Below are 25,728 nucleotides of genomic sequence, written 5' to 3' on the forward strand. Positions count from 1 at the left end.
AGCAACATTTTTCTAGCTCTAGTAAAGAAGGAACAGATCTATTTGCCAGGTACCATTTACAATGATGGTGAGCAGACAGTCATACAGGGGCTGCAGTCGCTGGTGGCCACTAGTGATAATCTTGTGAAACACCTAGGAAGAAACAAACAAGTAAATTATAGTCAGAAGTTACCTTGCTCCCTTGTATTAATTACACAGACTCTTCTTAACCCCCAAACCTAAGGCACATTGCTCCTCCCACTGCTAATTATCGAGCACACTGCTCCTCCCACTGCTAAGTATAGAGCAAACTGCTCTTCAAACCATTGATCACTCCTGTAGCATATGGCTCCTCCCACCACTGCTAAATACTGTGGCACACTGCTGCTCCTCTCTAAGAATCGAGCACACTGCTCCTCTCTAAGTATCGAGCACACTGCTCCTCTCTAAGTATCAAGCACACTGCTCCTAAGTATCGAGCACACTGCTCCTCCCACTGCTAAGTATAGAGCAAACTGCTCTTCAAACCACTGATCACTCCTGTAGCATATGGCTTCTCCCACCACTGCTAATACTGTGGCACACTGCTCCTCCCACTGCTAAGTATCGAGCACATTGCTACTCCCACTGCTAAGTATCGAGCACACTGCTCCTCTCTAAGTATCGAGCACACTGCTCCTCTCTAAGTATCGAGCACACTGCTCCTCTCTAAGTATCGAGCACACTGCTCCTCTCTAAGTATCGAACACTTGGCTCCTCCCACTGCTAAGTATAGAGCACACGGCTCCTCCCACTGCTAAGTATAGAGCACACGGCTCCTCCCACTGCTAAGTATAGAGCACACTGCTCCTCCCACTGCTAAGTATAGAGCACACTGCTCCTCCCACTGCTAAGTATAGAGCACACTGCTCCTCCCACTGCTAAGTATAGAGCACACTGCTCCTCCCACTGCTAAGTATAGAGCACACTGCTCCTCCCACTGCTAAGTATAGAGCACACTGCTCCTCCCACTGCTAAGTATAGAGCACACTGCTCCTCCCGCTGCTAAGTATAGAGCGCACTGCTCCTCCGGCTGCTAAGTATAGAGCGCACTGCTCCTCCGGCTGCTAAGTATAGAGCGCACTGCTCCTCCCACTGCTAAGTATAGAGCGCACTGCTCCTCCCACTGCTAAGTATAGCGCACACTGCTCCTCCCACTGCTAAGTATAGAGCGCACTGCTCCTCTCTAAGTATAGAGCACACTGCTAAGTATAGAGCACACGGCTCCTCCCACTGCTAAGTATAGAGCAGACTGCTCCTCCCACTGCTAAGTATAGCGCACACTTCTCCTCCCACTGCTAAGTATAGCGCGCACTGCTCCACCCACTGCTAAGTATAGAGCGCACTGCTCCACCCACTGCTAAGTATAGAGCACAGTGCTCCACCCACTGCTAAGTATAGAGCACAGTGCTCCACCCACTGCTAAGTATAGAGCACAGTGCTCCACCCACTGCTAAGTATAGCGCACACGGCTCCACCCACTGCAAAGTATAGCGCACACGGCTCCTCCCGCTGCAAAGTATAGCGCACACGGCTCCTCCCGCTGCAAAGTATAGCGCACACGGCTCCTCCCACTGCTAAGTATAGAGTACACTGCTCTTCAAACCACTGATCACTCCTGTAGCATATGGCTCCTCCCCTCACCACTCAATCCTGTGGCACACAGCTCCTCCCACCACCGCTAAATCCTGGGGCAAACTGCTTCTCCCACCACCACTAAATCCTGGGGCAAACTGCTTCTCCCACCACCACTAAATCCTGGGGCAAACTGCTTCTCCCACTGTAAAGTATTGAGCACGCTGCTCCTCTCTAAGTATCAAGCAAACTGCTTCTCCCACCACCACTAATTCCTGGGGCAAACTGCTTCTCCCACTGCTAAGTATAGAGCACACTGCTCCTCCCACAGCTAAGTATAGAACACACTGCTCCTCCCACAGCTAAGTATAGAGCACACTGCTCCTCCCACAGCTAAGTATAGAGCACACTGCTCCTCCCACTGCTAAGGGCACATTGCTCCTCCCACTGCTAAGGGCACACTGCTAAGTATAGAGCACACTGCTCCCTCCCACAGCTAAGTATAGAGCACACTGCTCCTCCCACTGCTATGTATAGAGCACACTGCTCCTCCCACTGCTATGTATAGAGCACACTGCTCCTCCCACTGCTATGTATAGAGCACACTGCTCCTCCCACTGCTATGTATAGAGCACACTGCTCCTCCCACTGCTATGTATAGAGCACACTGCTCCTCCCACTGCTATGTATAGAGCACACTGCTCCTCCCACTGCTATGTATAGAGCACACTGCTCCTCCCACTGCTAAGTATAGAGCACACTGCTCCTCCCACTGCTAAGTATAGAGCACACTGCTCTTCAAGCCACTGATCACTCCTGTAGCATATGGCTCCTCCCCCACCACTCAATCCTGTGGCACACTGCTCCTCCCACCACTGCTAAATACTGTGGCACACTGCTCCTCCCACTGCTAAGTATAGAGCACACTGCTCCTCCCACTAAGTATAGAGCACACTGCTCCTCCCACTGCTAAGTATAGAGCACACTGCTCTTCAAGCCACTGATCGCTCCTGTAGCATATGGCTCCTCCCTCCACCCCTTAATCCTGTGGCACACTGCTCCTCCCAATACTGCTAAATACTGTGGCACACTACTCCTCCTGCTGCTAAGTATCGAGCACACTGCTCCTCCCACTGCTAAGAAGAGAGCACACTGCTCTTCAAGCCACTGATCGCTCCTGTAGCATATGGCTCCTCCCCCCACCACTCAATCCTGTGGCACACTGCTCCTCCCACTACTGCTAAATACTGTGCCACACTACTCCTGCTGCTGCTAAGTATCGAGCGCACTGCTCCTCCCACTGCTAAGTATCAAGCACACTGCTCCTTCCACCACCGCTAAATCCTGGGGCAAACTCCTCCCACCACCGCTAAATCCTGGGGCAAGCTGCTCCTCTCACCACAGCACAATGCTGTGGCACGCTGTTCTATCGTGTTCCCAGTAAAACACTGCCTAATACCTCTACACAGCAGGCTTAATTTGTACTTGGGACACAATGCACACTCACCACAATAAGAAGGTCAGCGTGTGTCCCTGTGAATACTGGAATATCCATGGGGACCCTCACAGAGTACGGCTTATTCAGACGGACCCCAAAATTTCTCTCCCCACTGAGCAGCAACAGGATGAACACACAGATGTGCATAAGTCCCACTCGAGCTGAAAAAGCAGTGAAAAAATTAGCACAATGACAACAGAGGAGGAGAAAAACAGTGGAGCTCAAAATATAAGGGGGTGAATGAGACAGAGCGAAAGAGACAGAGCGCAAGAGAGAGCGCAAGAGAGAGCGCAAGAGAGAGCGCAAGAGAGAGCGCGAGAGAGAGCGCAAGAGAGAGGGAAAGAGAGCGCGAGAGAGAGCGCAAGAGAGAGGGAAAGAGAGCGCGAGAGAGAGCGCGAGAGGGAAAGAGAGAGAGAGAGAGAGCGCGAGAGGGAAAGAGAGAGAGAGAGAGAGCGCGAGAGGGAAAGAGAGAGAGAGAGAGAGCGCGAGAGGGAAAGAGAGAGAGAGAGAGCGCGAGAGGGAAAGAGAGAGAGAGAGAGCGCGAGAGGGAAAGAGAGAGAGAGAGAGCGCGAGAGGGAAAGAGAGAGAGAGAGAGAGCGAGAGGGAAAGAGAGAGAGAGAGAGCGCGAGAGGGAAAGAGAGAGAGAGAGAGCGCGAGAGGGAAAGAGAGAGAGAGAGAGCGCGAGAGGGAAAGAGAGAGAGAGAGAGCGCGAGAGGGAAAGAGAGAGAGAGAGAGCGCGAGAGGGAAAGAGAGAGAGAGAGCGCGAGAGGGAAAGAGAGAGAGAGAGCGCGAGAGGGAAAGAGAGAGAGAGAGCGCGAGAGGGAAAGAGAGAGAGAGAGCGCGAGAGGGAAAGAGAGAGAGAGAGCGCGAGAGGGAAAGAGAGAGAGAGAGCGCGAGAGGGAAAGAGAGAGAGAGAGCGCGAGAGGGAAAGAGAGAGAGAGAGCGCGAGAGGGAAAGAGAGAGAGAGAGCGCGAGAGGGAAAGAGAGAGAGAGAGCGCGAGAGGGAAAGAGAGAGAGAGAGCGCGAGAGGGAAAGAGAGAGAGAGAGCGCGAGAGGGAAAGAGAGAGAGAGAGCGCGAGAGGGAAAGAGAGAGAGAGAGCGCGAGAGGGAAAGAGAGAGAGAGAGCGCGAGAGGGAAAGAGAGAGAGAGAGCGCGAGAGGGAAAGAGAGAGAGAGAGCGCGAGAGGGAAAGAGAGAGAGAGAGCGCGAGAGGGAAAGAGAGAGAGAGAGCGCGAGAGGGAAAGAGAGAGAGAGAGCGCGAGAGGGAAAGAGAGAGAGAGAGCGCGAGAGGGAAAGAGAGAGAGAGAGCGCGAGAGGGAAAGAGAGAGAGAGAGCGCGAGAGGGAAAGAGAGAGAGAGAGCGCGAGAGGGAAAGAGAGAGAGAGAGCGCGAGAGGGAAAGAGAGAGAGAGCGCGAGAGGGAAAGAGAGAGAGAGCGCGAGAGGGAAAGAGAGAGAGAGCGCGAGAGGGAAAGAGAGAGAGAGAGCGAGAGGGAAAGAGAGAGAGAGCGCGAGAGGGAAAGAGAGAGAGAGCGCGAGAGGGAAAGAGAGAGAGAGCGCGAGAGGGAAAGAGAGAGAGAGCGCGAGAGGGAAAGAGAGAGAGAGCGCGAGAGGGAAAGAGAGAGAGAGCGCGAGAGGGAAAGAGAGAGAGCGCGAGAGGGAAAGAGAGAGAGCGCGAGAGGGAAAGAGAGAGAGCGCGAGAGGGAAAGAGAGAGAGCGCGAGAGGGAAAGAGAGAGAGCGCGAGAGGGAAAGAGAGAGAGCGCGAGAGGGAAAGAGAGCGCGGAGAAGAGAGAGCGAGCGAAAGGGAGAGAGCGCGAAAGAGCGGAGGAGAGAGAGCGCGGAGGAGAGAGAGCGCGGAGGAGAGAGAGCGCGGAGGAGAGAGAGCGCGGAGGAGGGAGAGCGCGGAGGAGGGAGAGCGCAAAGGAGAGCGCAAAGGAGAGCGCAAAGGAGAGCGCAAAGGAGAGCGCAAAGGAGAGAGAGCGCAAAGGGGAGAGAGCGCGAGCGAAGGAGAGAGGGCGAGCGAAAGAGAGAGCGAGAGCGCGAGCGAAAGAGAGAGCGAGAGAGCGAGCGAAAGAGAGAGAGAGCTAAAGAGAGAGCGCACTAAAGATAGCAAGCGCGCTAAAGAGAGTGCAAGCGCGCTAAAGAGAGAGCAAGCGCGCTAAAGAGAGAGCAAGCGCGCTAAAGAGAGAGCAAGCGCGCTAAAGAGAGCAATAGAGCGAGCACGCTAAAGAGAGCAATAGAGAGAGCGCGCTACAGAGAGAGCGATAGAGAGACAGCCCCGATAGAGAGAGGATGTGAATAGATGAAATGAAGATGGGATATGAAGAAATGCCTAAATGTGAAATTGAAAAATTAAAGAAATCCACACACTAGAGAGAGTAAATGATCAAAGGAGAGAGCAAAAGGGAATTTGAGTGGAATTAGAGAAAGGTGAAGGAATAAAAGAAATGGGAGGTGCAAGTAGGAAAGGACAAAGAGAAAGAAAAGAGGAAACAGAAGAGAGAGACAGAGAGAATGTGTAGAGGAACATGTAATTGAGTTAGACTAAAAATAAAGAGATAATAAACATGAAGGAAAAAGTAAATACTTGAGAAAAAAAAAATATGAGTGGAGGATCAGCAAAATATGAGGGGTAGAAGGAGCTTAAAAGGGACATTAAACACTTTGAGATGGCAATATAAAATGATAAATTGTATATATAAAAAAACTCAGCAATATACTTTCGTTATTTATTATGCCCCCTTTTCCTGTAATTTCATTCTGACAATCATGTGCTTATCAGTTTCTGTTACAAATGGAAGTGCAGACCACAGTTGCACACTCTAATGACCTATATATAACTGTCCTTAATTAATCACAGCAGTGACGGTAAAATGGCAGCTCCCATTGTTTTATAGACACTGAAACTTTACAATTATTTTCTTAATATTTAAACAGCTAATGAAACTTTAAAAAAATACATCTACATGTTATTCTCAGACTAATCTGTTCTTTGAATTCATAATTCTATCTAGCATTTGTTTAGTGTTTAATGTCCCTTTAATGAGAGGGCACCAGGATGATTTGCCGGGATGGAAGGAAAAAAGAACAGAGTGAACAAATGAGAGGGCACCAGGATGAATGACAGGACAAGTGAAAGATGAAGAAAGAGTAAAAAAAAAAAAAGGGAAGATAGGATCCAAGCAGGATTGTATGATAAGGAAGAGAGTAATAAGTAGTAAAAGGGACATGTAACCAAAATGCTGAATCAAGTAAAAGTTTTACCAGAAATGTCACCAGTAGCCACATTCTGTTACAGAGGAACTTTAAGCAGCCTATCAGGATGCTTGTCCCAGGACTTGCAAGGCAGTGTGCATCTGGTATGTGCAGGCACAGTCAATTTATTTCCCTCCTCAGTTAAAGTTTTACTAAGAATTCTTAGACATATTCATGAGATCTTCTAGTCAGTTTTTTCACTTAAGCTGCATCACTTTTTAACGATTTAGCATATCAGTAACATAACCCTTTAAGAATGAATTACAGTGGGAGAAAAATCAGAAAGAGAGAGAACAGGAATAGAGTGCAAGAAGCGTGGCGCCTCAGGTGGTGGTGGAGGACAGCAGACAGGAATAGAGTGTAAGCAGTGTGGTGCCTCAAGTGGTGGTGAAGGACAGCAGAAAGGAATAGAGTGTAAGCAGTGTGGTGCCTCAGGTGGTGGTGGAGGACAGCAGAAAGGAATAGAGTGTAAGCAGTGTGGTGCCTCAGGTGGTGGTGGAGGACAGCAGACAGGAATAGAGTGTAAGCAGTGTGGCGCCTCAGGTGGTGGAGGACAGCAGATAGGAATAGAGTGTAAGCAGCGTGGTGCCTCAGGTGGTGGAGGACAGCAGACAGGAATAGAGTGTAAGCAGTGTGGCGCCTCAGGTGGTGGAGGACAGCAGACAGGAATAGAGTGTAAGCAGCGTGGTGCCTCAGGTGGTGGAGGACAACAGACAGGAATAGAGTGTAAGCAGTGTGGTGCCTCAGGTGGTGGAGGACAGCAGATAGGAATAGAGTGTAAGTAGCGTGGTGCCTCAGGTGGTGGGGGACAACAGACAGGAATAGAGTGTAAGCAGTGTGGTGCCTCAGGTGGTGGAGGACAGCAGATAGGAATAGAGTGTAAGTAGCGTGGTGCCTCAGGTGGTGGGGGACAACAGACAGGAATAGAGTGTAAGCAGCATGGTGCCTCAGGTGGTGGTGGAGGACAGCAGATAGGAATATAGTGTAAGCAGCGTGGTGCCTCAGGTGGTGGTGGAGGACAGCAGATAGGAATAGCGTGTAAGCAGTGTGGTGCCTCAGGTGGTGGTGGGGGACAGCAGACAGGAATAGAGTGTAAGCAGTGTGGAGCCTCAGGTGGTGGTGGTCGTGGACAGCAGACAGGAATAGAGTGTAAGCAGCGTGGTGCCTCAGGTGGTGGGGGACAACAGACAGGAATAGAGTGTAAGCAGTGTGGCACCTCAGGTGGTGGTGGTGGTGGACAGCAGACAGGAATAGAGTGTAAGCAGCGTGGTGCCTCAGGTGGCGGTGGAGGACAGCAGACAGGAAAAGAGTGTAAGCAGTGTGGTGCCTCAGGTGGTGGTGTAGGACAGCAGACAGGAATAGAGTGTAAGCAGTGTGGTGCCTCAGGTGGTGGTGGGGGACAGCAGACAGGAATAGAGTGTAAGCAGCGTGGTGCCTCAGGTGGCGGTGGGGGACAACAGACAGGAATAGAGTGTAAGCAGTGTGGTGCCTCAGGTGGTGGTGGTGGAGGACAGCAGACAGGAATAGAGTGTAAGCAGTGTGGTGCCTCAGGTGGCGGAGGACAGCAGACAGGAATAGAGTGCAAGCAGTGTGGTGCCTCAGGTGGCGGTGGGGGACAACAGACAGGAATAGAGTGTAAGCAGTGTGGTGCCTCAGGTGGCGGTAGGGGACAACAGACAGGAATAGAGTGTAAGCAGTGTGGTGACTCAGGTGGCGGTGGGGGACAGCAGACAGGAATAGAGTGTAAGCAGTGTGGTGCCTCAGGTGGCGGTGGGGGACAACAGACAAGAATAGCGTGTAAGCAGCGTGGTGCCTCAGGTGGCGGTGGGGGACAACAGACAGGAATAGCGTGTAAGCAGCGTGGTGCCTCAGGTGGCGGTGGGGGACAACAGACAGGAATAGAGTGTAAGCAGTGTGGTGCCTCAGGTGACGGTGGGGGACAGCAGACAGGAATAGAGTTGTAAGCAGTGTGGTGCCTCAGGTGGTGGTGGTGGAGGACAGCAGACAGGAATAGAGTGTAAGCAGTGTGGTGCCTCAGGTGGTGGTGGTGGAGGACAGCAGACAGGAATAGAGTGTAAGCAGTGTGGTGCCTCAGGTGGCGGTGGGGGACAGCAGACAGGAATAGAGTGTAAGCGGCGTGGTGCCTCAGGTGGTGGTGGAGAACAGCAGACAGGAATAGGGTGTAAGCAGTGTGGTGCCTGAGGTGGTGGTGGAGGACAGCAGACAGGAAAAGAGTGTAAGCAGTGTGGTGCCTCAGGTGGTGGTGTAGGACAGCAGACAGGAATAGAGTGTAAGCAGTGTGGTGCCTCAGGTGGTGGTGGGGGACAGCAGACAGGAATAGAGTGTAAGCAGTGTGGTGCCTCAGGTGGCAGTGGGGGACAGCAGACAGGAATAGAGTGTAAGCAGTGTGATGCCTCAGGTGGTGGTGGGGGACAGCAGACAGGAATAGAGTGTAAGCAGTGTGGTGCCTCAGGTGGCAGTGGGGGACAGCAGACAGGAATAGAGTGTAAGCAGTGTGATGCCTCAGGTGGTGGTGGTGGAGGACAGCAGACAGGAATAGAGTGTAAGCAGTGTGGTGCCTCAGGTGGCGGTGGAGGACAGCAGACAGGAATAGAGTGTAAGCAGTGTGGTGCCTCAGGTGGCGGTGGAGGACAGCAGACAGGAATAGAGTGTAAGCAGTGTGGTGCCTCAGGTGGTGGCGGTGGAGGACAGCAGACAGGAATAGAATGTAAGCAGTGTGGTGCCTCAGGTGGCGGTGGAGGACAGCAGACAGGAATAGAGTGTAAGCAGTGTGATGCCTCAGGTGGTGGTGGTGGAGGACAGCAGACAGGAATAGAGTGTAAGCAGTGTGGTGCCTCAGGTGGTGGTGGTGGAGGACAGCAGACAGGAATAGAGTGTAAGCAATGTGGTGCCTCAGGTGGTGGTGGGGGACAGCAGTCTCACACTGATCCGCTCTCGCATCATTCAGGAAATACAGAATGGGGACCAGAATGTCCAGCACATCACTGCTCTTCAGAACAAAGAACAGGAACTTCTGTGGGTGGAAAGGGAGAATGTGAGAATCAGAAATTTAAAGAGAGGTGGAGGGAGAACAAGAAAGCTGAAACTGCAGATTTAAAGGGATCCAGAGATGACACACAGAACAAAAGACTGGGGAATGAGAAGGGAAAAGGAAGTAAGAGATTGGAGGAGGTGTAATGAATCAAGAAAAGCTAGAGGAGAGCCTTGAACTGCAGGGAGAGCCGAGGAGAGCCAGGGAGTAGTGGGAAAGCTGAGGAGCCAGGGACCAGAGGGAGATCTGAGGAGAGCCAGGGACCAGAGGGAGAGCTGAGGAGAGCCAGGGACCAGAGGGAGAGCTGAGGAGAGCCAGGGACCAGAGGGAGAGCTGAGGAGAGCCAGGGACCAGAGGGAGAGCTGAGGAGAGCCAGGGACCAGAGGGAGAGCTGAGGAGAGCCAGGGACCAGAGGGAGAGCTGAGGAGAGCCAGGGACCAGAGGGAGAGCTGAGGAGAGCCAGGGACCAGAGGGAGAGCTGAGGAGAGCCAGGGACCAGAGGGAGAGCCGAGGAGAGCCAGGGACCAGAGGGAGAGCCGAGGAGAGCCAGGGACCAGAGGGAGAGCCGAGGAGAGCCAGGGACCAGAGGGAGAGCCGAGGAGAGCCAGGGACCAGAGGGAGAGCCGAGGAGAGCCAGGGACCAGAGGGAGAGCCGAGGAGAGCCAGGGACCAGAGGGAGAGCTGAGGAGAGCCAGGGACCAGAGGAAGAGCTGAGGAGAGCCAGGGACCAGAGGGAGAGCTGAGGAGAGCCAGGGACCAGAGGAAGAGCTGAGGAGAGCCAGGGACCAGAGGAAGAGCTGAGGAGAGCCAGGGACCAGAGGGAGAGCCGAGGAGAGCCAGGGACCAGAGGGAGAGCCGAGGAGAGCCAGGGACCAGAGGGAGAGCCGAGGAGAGCCAGGGACCAGAGGAAGAGCTGAGGAGAGCCAGGGACCAGAGGGAGAGCTGAGGAGAGCCAGGGACCAGAGGGAGAGCTGAGGAGAGCCAGGGACCAGAGGGAGAGCCGAGGAGAGCCAGGGACCAGAGGGAGAGCTGAGGAGAGCCAGGGACCAGAGGGAGAGCTGAGGAGCCAGGGACCAGAGGGAGAGTCAGGGACCAGAGGGAGAGTCAGGGACCAGAGGGAGAGCTAAGGAGCAATGGACCAGAGGGTGAGCTGAACAGTCAGGGACCAGAGAGAAAGATTCAGGGAGAAAGAGACAGTGAGGGGGGATGCAGGGAGAAAGAGACAGCGAGGGGGGATGCAGGGAAAAAAAGAAAGCGAGGGGGGATGCAGGGGAAAAAAAAGAAAGCGAGGGGGGATGCAGGGAAAAAAAGAAAGCGAGGGGGGATGCAGGGAGAAAAAGACAGCGAGGGGGGATGCAGGGAGAAAGAGACAGCGAGGGGGGATGCAGGGAGAAAGACAGCGAGGGGAAAACAAGGAGAAAGAGACAGGGAGGCGGAAGACAGGGAGAAAGAGACAGCGAGGGGGAAGACATGGAGAAAGAGGCAGGGGCGGGAGTAAACATGACATGCAGGGAGAGGGAAGGTCTAAAGAAGTAGAGCACTAATACAGCAAGCCTCTCACCACACCTTGTTGAAGTCACACAGCTTCCAGAATAAGACAAGTAGCTCCTGATGGAACTGGATTTTCTTGGTGGAGTTGGGTAAGTATGTCTGGGAGAGTGGGTTCAAAAGCAGCCGAGCCACACCTTTTAGGATAAACTGAAAGTCCTGTATAACAGAGATAGAACACAGATGAGAACAAGCACTCAGAGTAAGCACACACACAAAGATCAGATAATGATCACACACACAGATCAGAACAAACACACACACACAGATCAGAACAAACGCACACACACAGATCAGAACAAACACTCACACAGAGTAAGCACACACACATATATCAGAACAAACACACACACACAGATGAGAACAAGCACTCACACAGAGTAAGCACACACACATATATCAGAACAAACACACACATACACAGATGAGAACAAGCACTCACACAGAGTAAGCACACACACATATCAGAACAAACACACACATACACAGATGAGAACATGCACTCACACAGAGTAAGCACACACACACACAGATCAGAACACACACACAGATTAGAACAAGCACTCACACAGAGTAAGCACACACACACAGATCAGAACAAGCACACAGAGATCAGATAATGATCACACACACACACAGATCAGATAATGATCACACACAGATCAGATAATGATCACACACAGATCAGATAATGATCACACACAGATCAGATAATGATCACACACACACACAGATCAGATAATGATCACACACAGATCAGATAATGATCACACACAGATCAGATAATGATCACACACAGATCAGATAATGATCACACACAGATCAGATAATGATCACACACACACATACAGATCAGATAATGATCACACACACACACACAGATCAGATAATGATCACACACACACAGATCAGATAATGATCACACACACACACACACACAGATCAGATAATGATCACACACACACACACAGATCAGATAATGATCACACACACACACACAGAGATCAGATAATGATCACACACACAGAGATCAGATAATGATCAGACACACAGAGATCAGATAATGATCACACACACATACACAGAGATCAGATAATAATCACACACACCAGATAATGATCACAGATAATCAAATAATGATCACACACAGATAATAATGATCACACACACATCAGAAAAAACAGAATTTATGTTTAACTGCTAAATTTCTTTCTCCTACGGTGTGTCCGGTCCACGGCTTCATCCTTACTTGTGGGATATTCTCATTCCCTACAGGAAATGGCAAAGAGAGCACACAGCAAAAGCTGTCCATATAGCCCCCCCTCTGGCTCCTCCCCCCAGTCATTCGACCGACGGTTAGGAGAAAAAGGAGAAACCATAAGGTGCCGTGGTGACTGTAGTGTACAGAAAAATAAAAATTTTAAACCTGACTAAAAGCCAGGGCGGGCCATGGACCGGACAAACCGTAGGAGAAAGAAATTTATCAGGTAAACATAAATTCTGTTTTCTCCTACATTGGTGTGTCCGGTCCACGGCTTCATCCTTACTTGTGGGAAGCAATACCAAAGCTTTAGGACACGGATGAAGGGAGGGAACAAGTCAGGTAACCTAAACGGAAGGCACCACAGCTTGCAAAACCTCTCTCCCAAAAACAGCCTACGAAGAAGCATAAGTATCGAATTTGTAAAATTTGGCAAAAGTATGCAGAGAAGACCAAGTCGCTGCCTTACAGATCTGTTCAACAGAAGCCTCGTTCTTGAAGGCCCATGTGGAAGCCACAGCTCTAGTAGAGTGAGTTGTAATTCGTTCAGGAGGCTAACGGCCGGCAGTCTCATAGGCCAAACGGATGATGCTTTTTAGCCAAAAGGAAAGAGAGGTAGCAGTAGCTTTCTGACCTCTCCCCTTACCAGAATAGACGACAAACAAAGAAGAAGTCTGTCTGAAATCCTTTGTTGCTTCTAAATAGAATTTTAAAGCACGAACTACATCTAAGTTATGTAACAAACGTTCCTTCTTCGAAACTAAATTCGGACACAGAGAAGGAACAACTATTTCCTGGTTAATATTCCTATTGGAAACCACCTTTGGGAGAAAACCAGGCTTAGTACGTAAAACTACCTTATCTGTATGGAATACCAGATAGGGTGAAGTACACTGCAAAGCAGACAATTCGGAAACTCTTCTAGCAGAAGAAATAGCAACCAAAAACAGAACTTTACAAGATAGTAATTTAATATCTATGGAATGTAAAGCTTCAAACGGAACCCCTTGAAGAACTGAAAGAACTAAATTTAGACTCCATGGAGGAGTCATAGGTCTGTAGACAGGCTTGATTCTAACTAATGCCTGTACAAACGCCTGTACATCTGGCACGGCTGCCAGACGTTTGTGCAACAAGACAGACAGAGCAGATATCTGTCCTTTTAGAGAACTAGCTGACAAACCTTTATCCAAACCCTCTTGGAGAAAGGAAAGTATCCTAGGAATTCTAATTTTACTCCAAGAGTAACCCTTGGATTCGCACCAACAGATATATTTTTGCCATATCTTATGGTAAATTTTCCTAGTCACAGGTTTTCTGGCCTGAACCAGAGTATCTATAACCGAATCTGAAAACCCACGCTTAGATAGAATCAAGCGTTCAATTTCCAAGCAGTCAGTTACAGAGAAACTAGATTTGGATGTTCAAATGGACCTTGTACTAGAAGATCCTGCCTCAAAGGTAGCTTCTATGGTGGAGCCGATGACATATTCACCAGGTCTGCATACCAAGTCCTGCGTGGCCATGCAGGAGCTATTAGAATCACAGAGGCCTTCTCCTGTTTGATCCTGGCTACAAGCCTGGGAAGGAGAGGGAACGGTGGAAACACATAAGCTAGATTGAACGACCAAGGCGCCACCAATGCATCTACTAGTGTCCCTTGGGATCCCTGGATCTGGACCCGTAGCGAGGAACCTTGGAGTTCTGACGAGACGCCATCAGATCCATATCTGGAATGCCCCTCTCTCATCGCCAAGGAACTCTTTGTTCCTCCCTGATGATTGATGTACGCTACAGTCGTCATGTTGTCCGACTGAAATCTTATGAACCTGGCCTTCGCTAGTTGAGGCCAAGCCAGGAGTGCATTGAATATCGCTCTCAGTTCCAAAATGTTTATCGGGAGAAGAGACTCTTCCCGAGACAATAGACCCTGAGCTTTCAGGGAGCCCCAGACCGCGCGCCACCCTGAAAGACTGGCGTCGGTCGTGACAATGATCCACTCTGGTCTGCGGAAACTCATTCCCTGAGACAGGTGATCCTGAGCCAACCACCAGAGGAGTGAGTCTCTGGTATTCTGGTCCACTTGAATCTGGGGAGACAAGTCTGCATAATCCCCATTCCACTGTTTGAGCATGCACAGTTGCAATGGTCTTAAATGAATTCGAGCAAAAGAAACCACGTCCATTGCCGCAACCATTAGTCCTATTACCTCCATGCACTGAGCTATGGAGGGCTGAGGAATAGATTGAAGAACTCGACAAGCGTTTAGAAGCTTTAACTTTCTGACCTCTGTCAGAAAAATCTTCATTTCCACAGAGTCTATTATTGTTCCCAGAAAGGGAACCCTTGTGGACGGAGACAGGGAACTCTTTTCTATGTTCACCTTCCACCCGTGAGACCTGAGAAAGGCTAAAACAATGTCTGTATGAGCCCTTGCTTTGGAAAGGGACGACGCTTGAATTAGAATGTCGTCTAGGTAAGGTGCTACTGCAATGCCCCGCGGCCTTAGGCCCGCTAGAAGGGACCCTAGCACCTTTGTGAAAATTCTGGGAGCAGTGGCTAAACCGAACGGAAGAGCCACGAACTGGTAATGTTTGTCCAGAAAGGCGAACCTCAGGAACTGATGATGATCTTTGTGGATAGGAATATGCAGGTATGCATCCTTTAGGTCCACGGTAGTCATATATTGACCCTCCTGGATCGTTGGTAAAATCGTCCGAATGGTTTCCATTTTGAATGATGGAACTCTGAGGAATTTGTTTAGAATTTTTAAATCCAGAATTGGCCTGAAAGTTCCTTCTTTTTTGGGAACTACAAACAGGTTTGAGTAAAAACCCAGACCTTGTTCCGCTGTTGGAACTGGGTGTATCACTCCCATCTTTAATAGGTCTCCTACGCAACTTAAGAATGCCTGTCTCTTTATCTGGTCTAAAGATAAGCGAGACATGTGGAACCTTCCCCTTGGAGGAAGTTCCTTGAACTCTAGAAGATACCCCTGAGAGACAATTTCTAGTGCCCAGGGATCCGGAACATCTCTTGCCCAAGCCTGAGCAAAGAGAGAAAGTCTGCCCCCTACTAGATCCGGTCCCGGATCGGGGGCTACCCCTTCATGCTGTCTAGGTAGCAGCAGCAGGCTTCTTGGCCTGTTTTCCCTTGTTCCAGCCTTGCAATGGTTTCCATGCTGGTTTAGGCTGGGAAGCGTTACCCTCTTGTCTAGAGGCTGCAGAGTTAGAAGCCGGTCCGTTCCTGAAATTGCGAAAGGAACGAAAATTAGACTTATTCTTAGCCTTGAAAGGCCTATCCTGTGGGAGGGCATGGCCCTTTCCCCCAGTGATGTCTGAAATAATCTCCTTCAATTCTGGCCTGAAAAGGGTCTTACCTTTGAAAGGAATATTAAGCAATTTTGTTTTGGACGACACATCCGCCGACCAAGATTTTAGCCAAAGCGCCCTGCGCGCCACTATTGCAAAACCTGAATTTTTCGCCACTAATTTAGCTAATTGAAAAGCGGCATCCAAAATAAAGGAATTAGCCAAATTTAGTGCGTGAATTCTGTCCATGACTTCATCATATGGAGTCTCCTTTTGGAGCGAATTTTCTAGTTCATCGAACCAAAAAGACGCCGCCATGGTGACAGGAATAATGCACGAAATTGGTTGAAGAAGGAAACCTTGCTGAACAAAAATCTTCTTAAGCAATCCTTCCAATTTTTTATCCATAGGATCTTTGAAAGCGCAACTATCCTCTATAGGAATAGTTGTGCGCTTAGCTAACGTTGAAACTGCCCCCTCTACCTTAGGGACCGTTTGCCATGCATCCCTTCTGGGGTCGACAATGGGGAACATTTTCTTAAATATAGGAGGGGGAACAAAAGGTACACCTGGCTTCTCCCACTCCTTAGTCACTATGTCCGCCACCCTCTTGGGTATCGGAAAAGCATCAGCGTGCACTGGGACCTCTAAGAATTTATCCATTTTGCACAACTTCTCTGGAATCACCAAAGTATCACAATCATCAAGGGTAGCTAGCACCTCCTTAAGCAGGGCGCGGAGATGTTCTAGCTTAAATTTAAATGCCACAATATCAGGTTCTGCCTGCTGAGAAATTTTTCCTGAGTCAGAAATTTCTCCCTCAGACAGACCCTCCCTCACTGCCAACTCAGATTGATGTGAGGGCATAACAGATAAATTATCGTCAGCGCCTACTTGCTCATCCTCTGTATTTAAAACTGAGCAATCACGCTTTCTAGGAAATGCTGGCAGTTTCGATAAAAGAGCTGCTAGAGAATTATCCATTACTGCTGTTAATTGCTGCATAGTAACAAGCATTGGCGCTCTAGATGTACTAGGTATCGCCTGCGTGGGCAAAGCTGGTGTTGACACAGAAGGAGAGGATGATGAACTATCCCCACTACCTTCATTTAAAGAATCATCTTGGGCAACTTTATTAAATGTGACAGTACTGTCCTTACTTTGTTTGGACGCCATGGCACAATTCGCACATACATTTAATGGGGGAACCACCTTGGCCTCCATACACACAGAACATATGCTATCTGAAGGTACAGACATGTTAAACAGACTTAGGCAGGCTTTTAATGCAATAAAAACAATTTTAAACAAAACCGTTACTGTCTCTTTAAATAGTAAAAAGGGCACACTTTATTTCTGAATGATCGAAAAACTATCAAAGAAATATCCCATCTTTATGAAATTTATACCCCAGTGTCTTAATGCTTTAAAAGTATTGCACACCAAATTTCAAGTCTCTTAACCCTTAAATGACCAAACCGGAGCTAATAATCCCAATTGACCGATTTAAACACACTACAGTCCCTGCCACAGACTTTGCTGCAGCTTTTACCTTCCTTAGGGGTTATTCACCACAGAATTAAGCCTCTCTGAGTCCTTTTCTAAGCCACTGGACCCTCTCACGTGAAGCTGCCTGCACTGCCTAAAGAAAGTAACTGCACAACTGAGGCGCGAACATGAGGCCTCCTCCCTCTGCATTCTAGAGTGAAGGGGCCTTTTTGACAAGATTAGGCGTCTAAACAACTGCCAGGCGCAAATAAACGTCCCCAAAGTGTTTCAAAGTTTGCAAAACACTCCAAATGTCATATAAATATGATATAAGTTAATCGATTTAGCCCACAATAGTGTCAACCAGCATAGAGCCCAATTTATAAGCCTTAATTCTGTAACTGAGTCTTAGAAAATGGCTTACCTATCCCATAAGGGAACACTGACAGTCTTCTAGCATTACTAGGTCTTGTTAGAAAAGTGACTGATCATACCTGAAGCAGATAAGCCTGCAAACTGTCCCCCCCAACTGAAATCATACTCCTCTTTTAACAGAAATCTTCATCACTTTCTGTTGTAGAGTAAATAGTACAAACCGGCACTATTTTAAAATAACAATCTCTTGAAAGAAGAAATACAAACTACAACTAACACCACATACTCTTTACCATCCCCGTGGAGATGCTACTTGTTCAGAGCGGCAAAGAGAATGACTGGGGGGCGGAGCCAGAGGGGGGGCTATATGGACAGCTTTTGCTGTGTGCTCTCTTTGCCATTTCCTGTAGGGAATGAGAATATCCCACAAGTAAGGATGAAGCCGTGGACCGGACACACCAATGTAGGAGAAAGATAATCAGGGCCGGATTGGGATTAAAAATAGGCCCGGGCATTTTCAGGCAAAGCAGCCCACTCCACCCCATTTTTATTTAACAGCCCACAAACACACAATCATCTACGCACACATCACACATAAACCCACACACCACACATACACCCACTCACATGCACACACCACACATACACCCACTCACATGCACGCACACACCACACATACACCCACTCACATGCACGCACACATCACACATACACTCACACACCACACATACACATCACACATACACCCACTCACATGCACGCACACATCACACATACACCCACTCACATGCACGCACACATCACACATACACCCACTCACATGCACGCACACATCACACATACACATCATACATAAACCCACTCACATGCACGCACACACCACACATACACACCACACATACACCCACTCACATGCACGCACACATCACACATACACCCACTCGCATGCAAGCACACACCACACATACACCCACTCACATGCACGCACACACCACACATACACCCACTCTCATGCACGCACACACCACACATACACCCACTCACATGCACGCACACATCACACATACACCCACTCACGTCACACATACACCCACTCACGTCACACATACACCCACTCACATGCCCGCACACATCACACATACACCCACTCGTATGCCCGCACACATCACACATACACCCACTCGCATGCCCGCACACATCACACATACACCCACTCGCATGCAAGCACACACCACACATACACCCACTCGCATGCAAGCACACACCACACATACACCCACTCGCATGCAAGCACACACCACACATACACCCACCACACATACACCCACTCACATGCACGCAAACATCACACATACACCCACTCGCATGCACACATCACACATACACCCACTCGTATGCCCGCACACATCACACATACACCCACTCACATCCACGCACACACCACACATACACCCACTCACATGCATGCACACACCATACATACACCCACTCACATGCAAGCACACACCACACATACACCCACTCACATGCAAGCACACACCACACATACACCCACTCACATCACACATACACACACTCACATGCACGCACACACCACACATACACATCACACATACACCCACTCACATGCACACACACCACACATACACCCACTCACATGCAAGCACACACCACACATACACCCACTCACATCAACGCACACATCACACATACACCCACTCGCATGCACGCAAACATCACACATACACCCACTCACATCACACATACACCCACTCACATGCACCCACACATACACCCACTCACATCACACATACACCCACTCGCATGCACGCACACATCACACATACACCCACTCGCATGCACACATCACACATACACACACTCGCATGCACGCACACACCACACATACACCCACATCACACATACACCCACTCACATGCACGCACACACCACACATACACCCACTCGCATGCAGGCACACATCACACATACACCCACTCGCATGCACGCACACACCACACATACACCCACATCACACATACACCCACTCACATGCACGCACACACCACACATACACCCACTCGCATGCAGGCACACATCACACATACACCCACTCGCATGCACGCACACACCACACATACACCCACATCACACATACACCCACTCACATGCACGCACACACCACACATACACCCACTCGCATGCAGGCACACATCACACATACACCCACTCACATGCACGCACACATCACACATACACCCAGTCACATGCACGCACACATCACACATACACCCAATCACATCACACATACACCCACTCACATGCAAGCACACACACCACACATACACCCACTCACATGCAAGCACACACACCACACATACACCCACTCACATGCAAGCACACACCACACATACACCCACTCACATCACACATACACACACTCACATGCACGCACACACCACACATACACCCACTCACATCACACATACACACTCACATGCACGCACACACCACACATACACCCACTCACATCACACATACACCCACTCACACCCACTCACATGCAAGCACACACCACACATACATCCACTCACATCACACATACACCCACATGCACGCACACACCACACATACACCCACTCACATCACACATACACCCACTCACATGCACGCACACATACACCCACATGCACGCACACATCACACATACACCCACTCGCATGCATGCACACACCACACATACACTCACTCACATGCAAGAACACACCACACATACACCCACTCACATGCAAGCGCACACCACACATACACACACTCACATGCACGCACACACCACACATACACCCACATCACACATACACCGACTCACATGCGCACACACACCACACATACACCCACATGCACGCACACACCACACATTCACCCACATCACACATACAACTACATGCACGCACACATCACACATACACCCACTCGCATGCACGTACACATCACACATACACCCACTCGCATGCACGAACATACCACACATACACCCACTCGCATGCACGCACACACCACACATACACCCACTCGCATGCACGATCACACCACACATACACCCACTCGCATGAACGATCACACCACACATACACCCACTCGCATGCACTAGTTTAGAGGACAGTGCAAGACTTACAAGACTAATCATTGCTCAATAAAGAAAAGTAGTTAAACCCTTGCAACCTAACCCCGAATCACTACTAAGTGACCTGCACATTTTCCTCTCTTGCTTCCAATTAGGGACCTGACAGTCCTGCCACATCTCTCATTGGCAACTCATATGGTTACCAAGCTTTAATGAATAGATCTCTCTCTTCATCAAAAGATAATACAAAAATAAGACCAAACACATCTGAAATGTAAATAATGACATGCAAAAACAACCATATTCCCTTGTGATCAGCATTCAACCAAAACTACCTCTGCACCATACTTATTCATACTGCACCACGGGTCCGTTTTCTTTATATATGTATTTTAATAAATTATATTATAAGACAAGAGGAACGTACACTGCTGAGATCAGAATACATTGTACTTATCATTGAGCTAGTAATTTTCCTTGCATGTCACATTCTCCCATTCCAAGAACATTATGTAAGTGAGCAGTATTTTTGGTAATTACTGAGATAATAAAAACAATCGATCCTCTCTTTGGCACAAAATGTCATAATGATAATTTCCCCTATAATATACACACAAATAAAACCTAAACTTACTTTGTATGAATTTAAAGGGACATTAAACCCAATTTTTTTCTTTCATGATTCAGATAGAGAATACCATTTTAAACAACTTTCTAATTTACTTCTATTATCTAATTTGCTTCATTCTCTTGATATTCTTTCCTGAAAAGCATATGTAGATAGGCTCAGTAGCTTCTGATTGGTGACTGCACATAGATGCCTCATCTGATTGGCTCACCAATGTGCATTGCTATTTATTTAACAAAGGATATCTAAAGATTGCAGCAAATTAGATAATAGAAGTAAATTGGAATGTTGTTTAAAATTGTATTCTCTATCTGAATCATGAAAGAAAAACTTGGGGTTTAGTGGCCCTTTAAAGACAAGTGGCATGCTGACTCCTGATCCCGCAGCTGCCTGCCTGTATTGCTGGTTGCGCTGTCTGCTATTGCTCACGGGATGATTGTCCTGCGTCCCTGAAGGCCACTCCAGCCCTGCAAGTTCTGCAACACTAACATCATAGGGCCCGCTTGCCCCACACAAAGATCAGACCTGAGTGTAGGTGTCCAGAAGGGGAAGGCTGTCTGCAGGCAAGAAATATGCAGATACAGCTCATCGGGACGGTACAGACAGTCTGAGAGCAAAACACACCTTTCAAACTTCCTCTTAAAAATCCTGCTCTCACTGGGAATGGGGGATTACTGTGCAGGCTTATTGCTCAGGTTGTATAGCCAATAGTCATTAAATATTATTTAAATAAAACTTTTTATTTTAACGCAACTCCGGTAGAGTTCCAGACCAGAAATAATATGATTGGAAGATTAAAAACTTTTTTTTTTTTTTTTTTTAAACTGGGGCACTGTATCCGTGGCCCACTGGGCATTTGCCCAGTATACCCTATGGTCAGTCCGGGCCAAAAGATCTCACACACACATAGATCAGATAATGATCCCACACACACAGATCAGATAATGATCCCAAAATAATCACACAGAGGTCAGATGATGATCACACACACAGAGGTCAGATAATGACCACACACACACACACACACAGATCAGATAATGATCGCACACACACACACAGATCAGATAATGATCGCACACACACACACAGATCAGATAATGATCGCACACACACACACAGATCAGATAATAATCGCACACACACACAGATGAGATAATGATCGCACACACACACACAGATGAGATAATGATCGCACACACACACACAGATGAGATAATGATCGCACACACACAGATCAGATAATGATCGCACACACACAGATCAGATAATGATCGCACACACACAGATCAGATAATGATCGCACACACACACAGATCAGATAATGATCGCACACACACACATCAGATAATGATCGCACACACACAGATCAGATAATGATCGCACACACACAGATCAGATAATGACCACACACATCAGATAAAGACCACACACACAGATCAGATAAAGACCACACACACAGATCAGATAAAGACCACACACATCAGATAATGACCACACACAGATCAGATAATGATCACACACATCAGATAAAGACCACACACACAGATCAGATAAAGACCACACACACAGATCAGATAATGATCACACACACAGATATCAGATAATGATCACACACACAGAGATCAGATAATGATCACACACACACAGAGATCAGATAATGATCACACACACACACAGAGATCAGATAATGATCACACACACACAGAGATCAGATAATGATCACACACACACACAGAGATCAGATAATGATCACACACACACACAGAGATCAGATAATGATCACACACACAGAGATCAGATAATGATCACACACACACACAGAGATCAGATAATGATCACACACACACACACAGAGATCAGATAATGATCACACACACACAGAGATCAGATAATGATCACACACACACAGAGATCAGATAATGATCACACACACACAGAGATCAGATAATGATCACACACACACAGAGATCAGATAATGATCACACACACACAGATCAGATAATGATCACACACACACACACAGATCAGATAATGATCACACACACACACAGAGATCAGATAATGATCACACACACAGAGATCAGATAATGACCACACACACACAGATCAGATAATGACCACACACATCAGATAAAGACCACACACACAGATCAGATAATGACCACACACAGATCAGATAAAGACCACACACACACAGAGATCAGATAATGATCACACACACAGAGATCAGATAATGATCACACACACGCAGAGATCAGATAATGATCACACACACACAGAGATCAGATAATGATCACACACACACAGATCAGATAATGACCACACACATCAGATAAAGACCACACACACAGATCAGATAATGACCACACACATCAGATAAAGACCACACACACAGATCAGATAAAGACCACACAGAGATCAGATAATGATCACACACATCAGATAATGACCACACACAGATCAGATAATGATCACACACATCAGATAAAGACCACACACACAGATCAGATAATGACCACACAGATATCAGATAATGATCACACACACACAGAGATCAGATAATGATCACACACACACAGAGATCAGATAATGATCACACACACACAGAGATCAGATAATGATCACACACACACAGAGATCAGATAATGATCACACACACACAGAGATCAGATAATGATCACACACACACAGATCAGATAAAGATCACACACACACAGATCAGATAATGACCACACACAGATCAGATAATGATCACACACACATCAGATAAAGACCACACACACAGATCAGATAAAGACCACACACACAGATCAGATAATGATCACACACACACACAGATCAGATAATGACCACACACATCAGATAAAGACCACACACACAGATCAGATAAAGACCACACACACAGATCAGATAATGATCACACACACAGATCAGATAATGATCACACACACAGATCAGATAATGATCACACAGATCAGATAATGATCACACACAGATCAGATAATGACCACACACACAGATCAGATAATGATCACACACACACACAGATCAGATAATGACCACACACATCAGATAAAGACCACACACACAGATCAGATAAAGACCACACACACAGATCAGATAAAGACCACACACATCAGATAATGACCACACACAGATCAGATAATGATCACACACATCAGATAAAGACCACACACACAGATCAGATAAAGACCACACACACAGATCAGATAATGATCACACACACAGATATCAGATAATGATCACACACACAGATATCAGATAATGATCACACACACAGAGATCAGATAATGATCACACACAGAGATCAGATAATGATCACACACACACACAGAGATCAGATAATGATCACACACACACACAGAGATCAGATAATGATCACACACACAGATATCAGATAATGATCACACACACACACAGAGATCAGATAATGATCACACACACACACAGAGATCAGATAATGATCACACACACACACAGAGATCAGATAATGATCACACACACACAGAGATCAGATAATGATCACACACACACACACAGAGATCAGATAATGATCACACACACACAGAGATCAGATAATGATCACACACACACAGAGATCAGATAATGATCACACACACACAGAGATCAGATAATGATCACACACACACACACAGATCAGATAATGATCACACACACACACAGAGATCAGATAATGATCACACACACAGAGATCAGATAATGATCACACACACACAGATCAGATAATGACCACACACATCAGATAAAGACCACACACACAGATCAGATAATGACCACACACAGATCAGATAAAGACCACACACACACAGAGATCAGATAATGATCACACACACAGAGATCAGATAATGATCACACACACGCAGAGATCAGATAATGATCACACACACACAGAGATCAGATAATGATCACACACACACAGATCAGATAATGACCACACACATCAGATAAAGACCACACACACAGATCAGATAATGACCACACACATCAGATAAAGACCACACACACAGATCAGATAAAGACCACACAGAGATCAGATAATGATCACACACATCAGATAATGACCACACACAGATCAGATAATGATCACACACATCAGATAAAGACCACACACACAGATCAGATAATGACCACACAGATATCAGATAATGATCACACACACACAGAGATCAGATAATGATCACACACACACAGATCAGATAATGACCACACACAGATCAGATAATGATCACACACACATCAGATAAAGACCACACACACAGATCAGATAAAGACCACACACACATCAGATAAAGACCACACACACAGATCAGATAAAGACCACACACACAGATCAGATAAAGACCACACACACAGATCAGATAATGATCACACACACAGATCAGATAATGATCACACACACAGATCAGATAATGATCACACACACACAGAGATCAGATAATGATCACACACACACAGAGATCAGATAATGATCACACACACACAGAGATCAGATAATGATCACACACACACAGAGATCAGATAATGATCACACACACACAGATCAGATAAAGATCACA

General features: G+C 47.6%; 1 protein-coding gene across 2 annotated transcripts in view; it reads right to left on the bottom strand.

The window, feature by feature from the left end:
* The window catches only part of HID1 (HID1 domain containing), a 155,334-nt gene that overhangs the window by 27,053 nt on the left and 102,553 nt on the right, over nt 1-25,728 (bottom strand). For both annotated transcript variants that reach the window (XM_053708878.1, XM_053708879.1), the window contains exons 9-12: nt 10,962-11,102; nt 9,287-9,377; nt 3,101-3,252; nt 54-132 (exon numbers count right to left, since the gene is read on the bottom strand). In XM_053708878.1, coding sequence (XP_053564853.1) covers nt 54-132; nt 3,101-3,252; nt 9,287-9,377; nt 10,962-11,102 — 463 coding nt within the window. The remainder of the gene's footprint in view (nt 1-53; nt 133-3,100; nt 3,253-9,286; nt 9,378-10,961; nt 11,103-25,728) is intronic.

This window comes from Bombina bombina, chromosome 1 (genome assembly GCF_027579735.1).
Source record: "Bombina bombina isolate aBomBom1 chromosome 1, aBomBom1.pri, whole genome shotgun sequence".
Taxonomy (NCBI): Eukaryota; Metazoa; Chordata; class Amphibia; order Anura; family Bombinatoridae; genus Bombina; species Bombina bombina.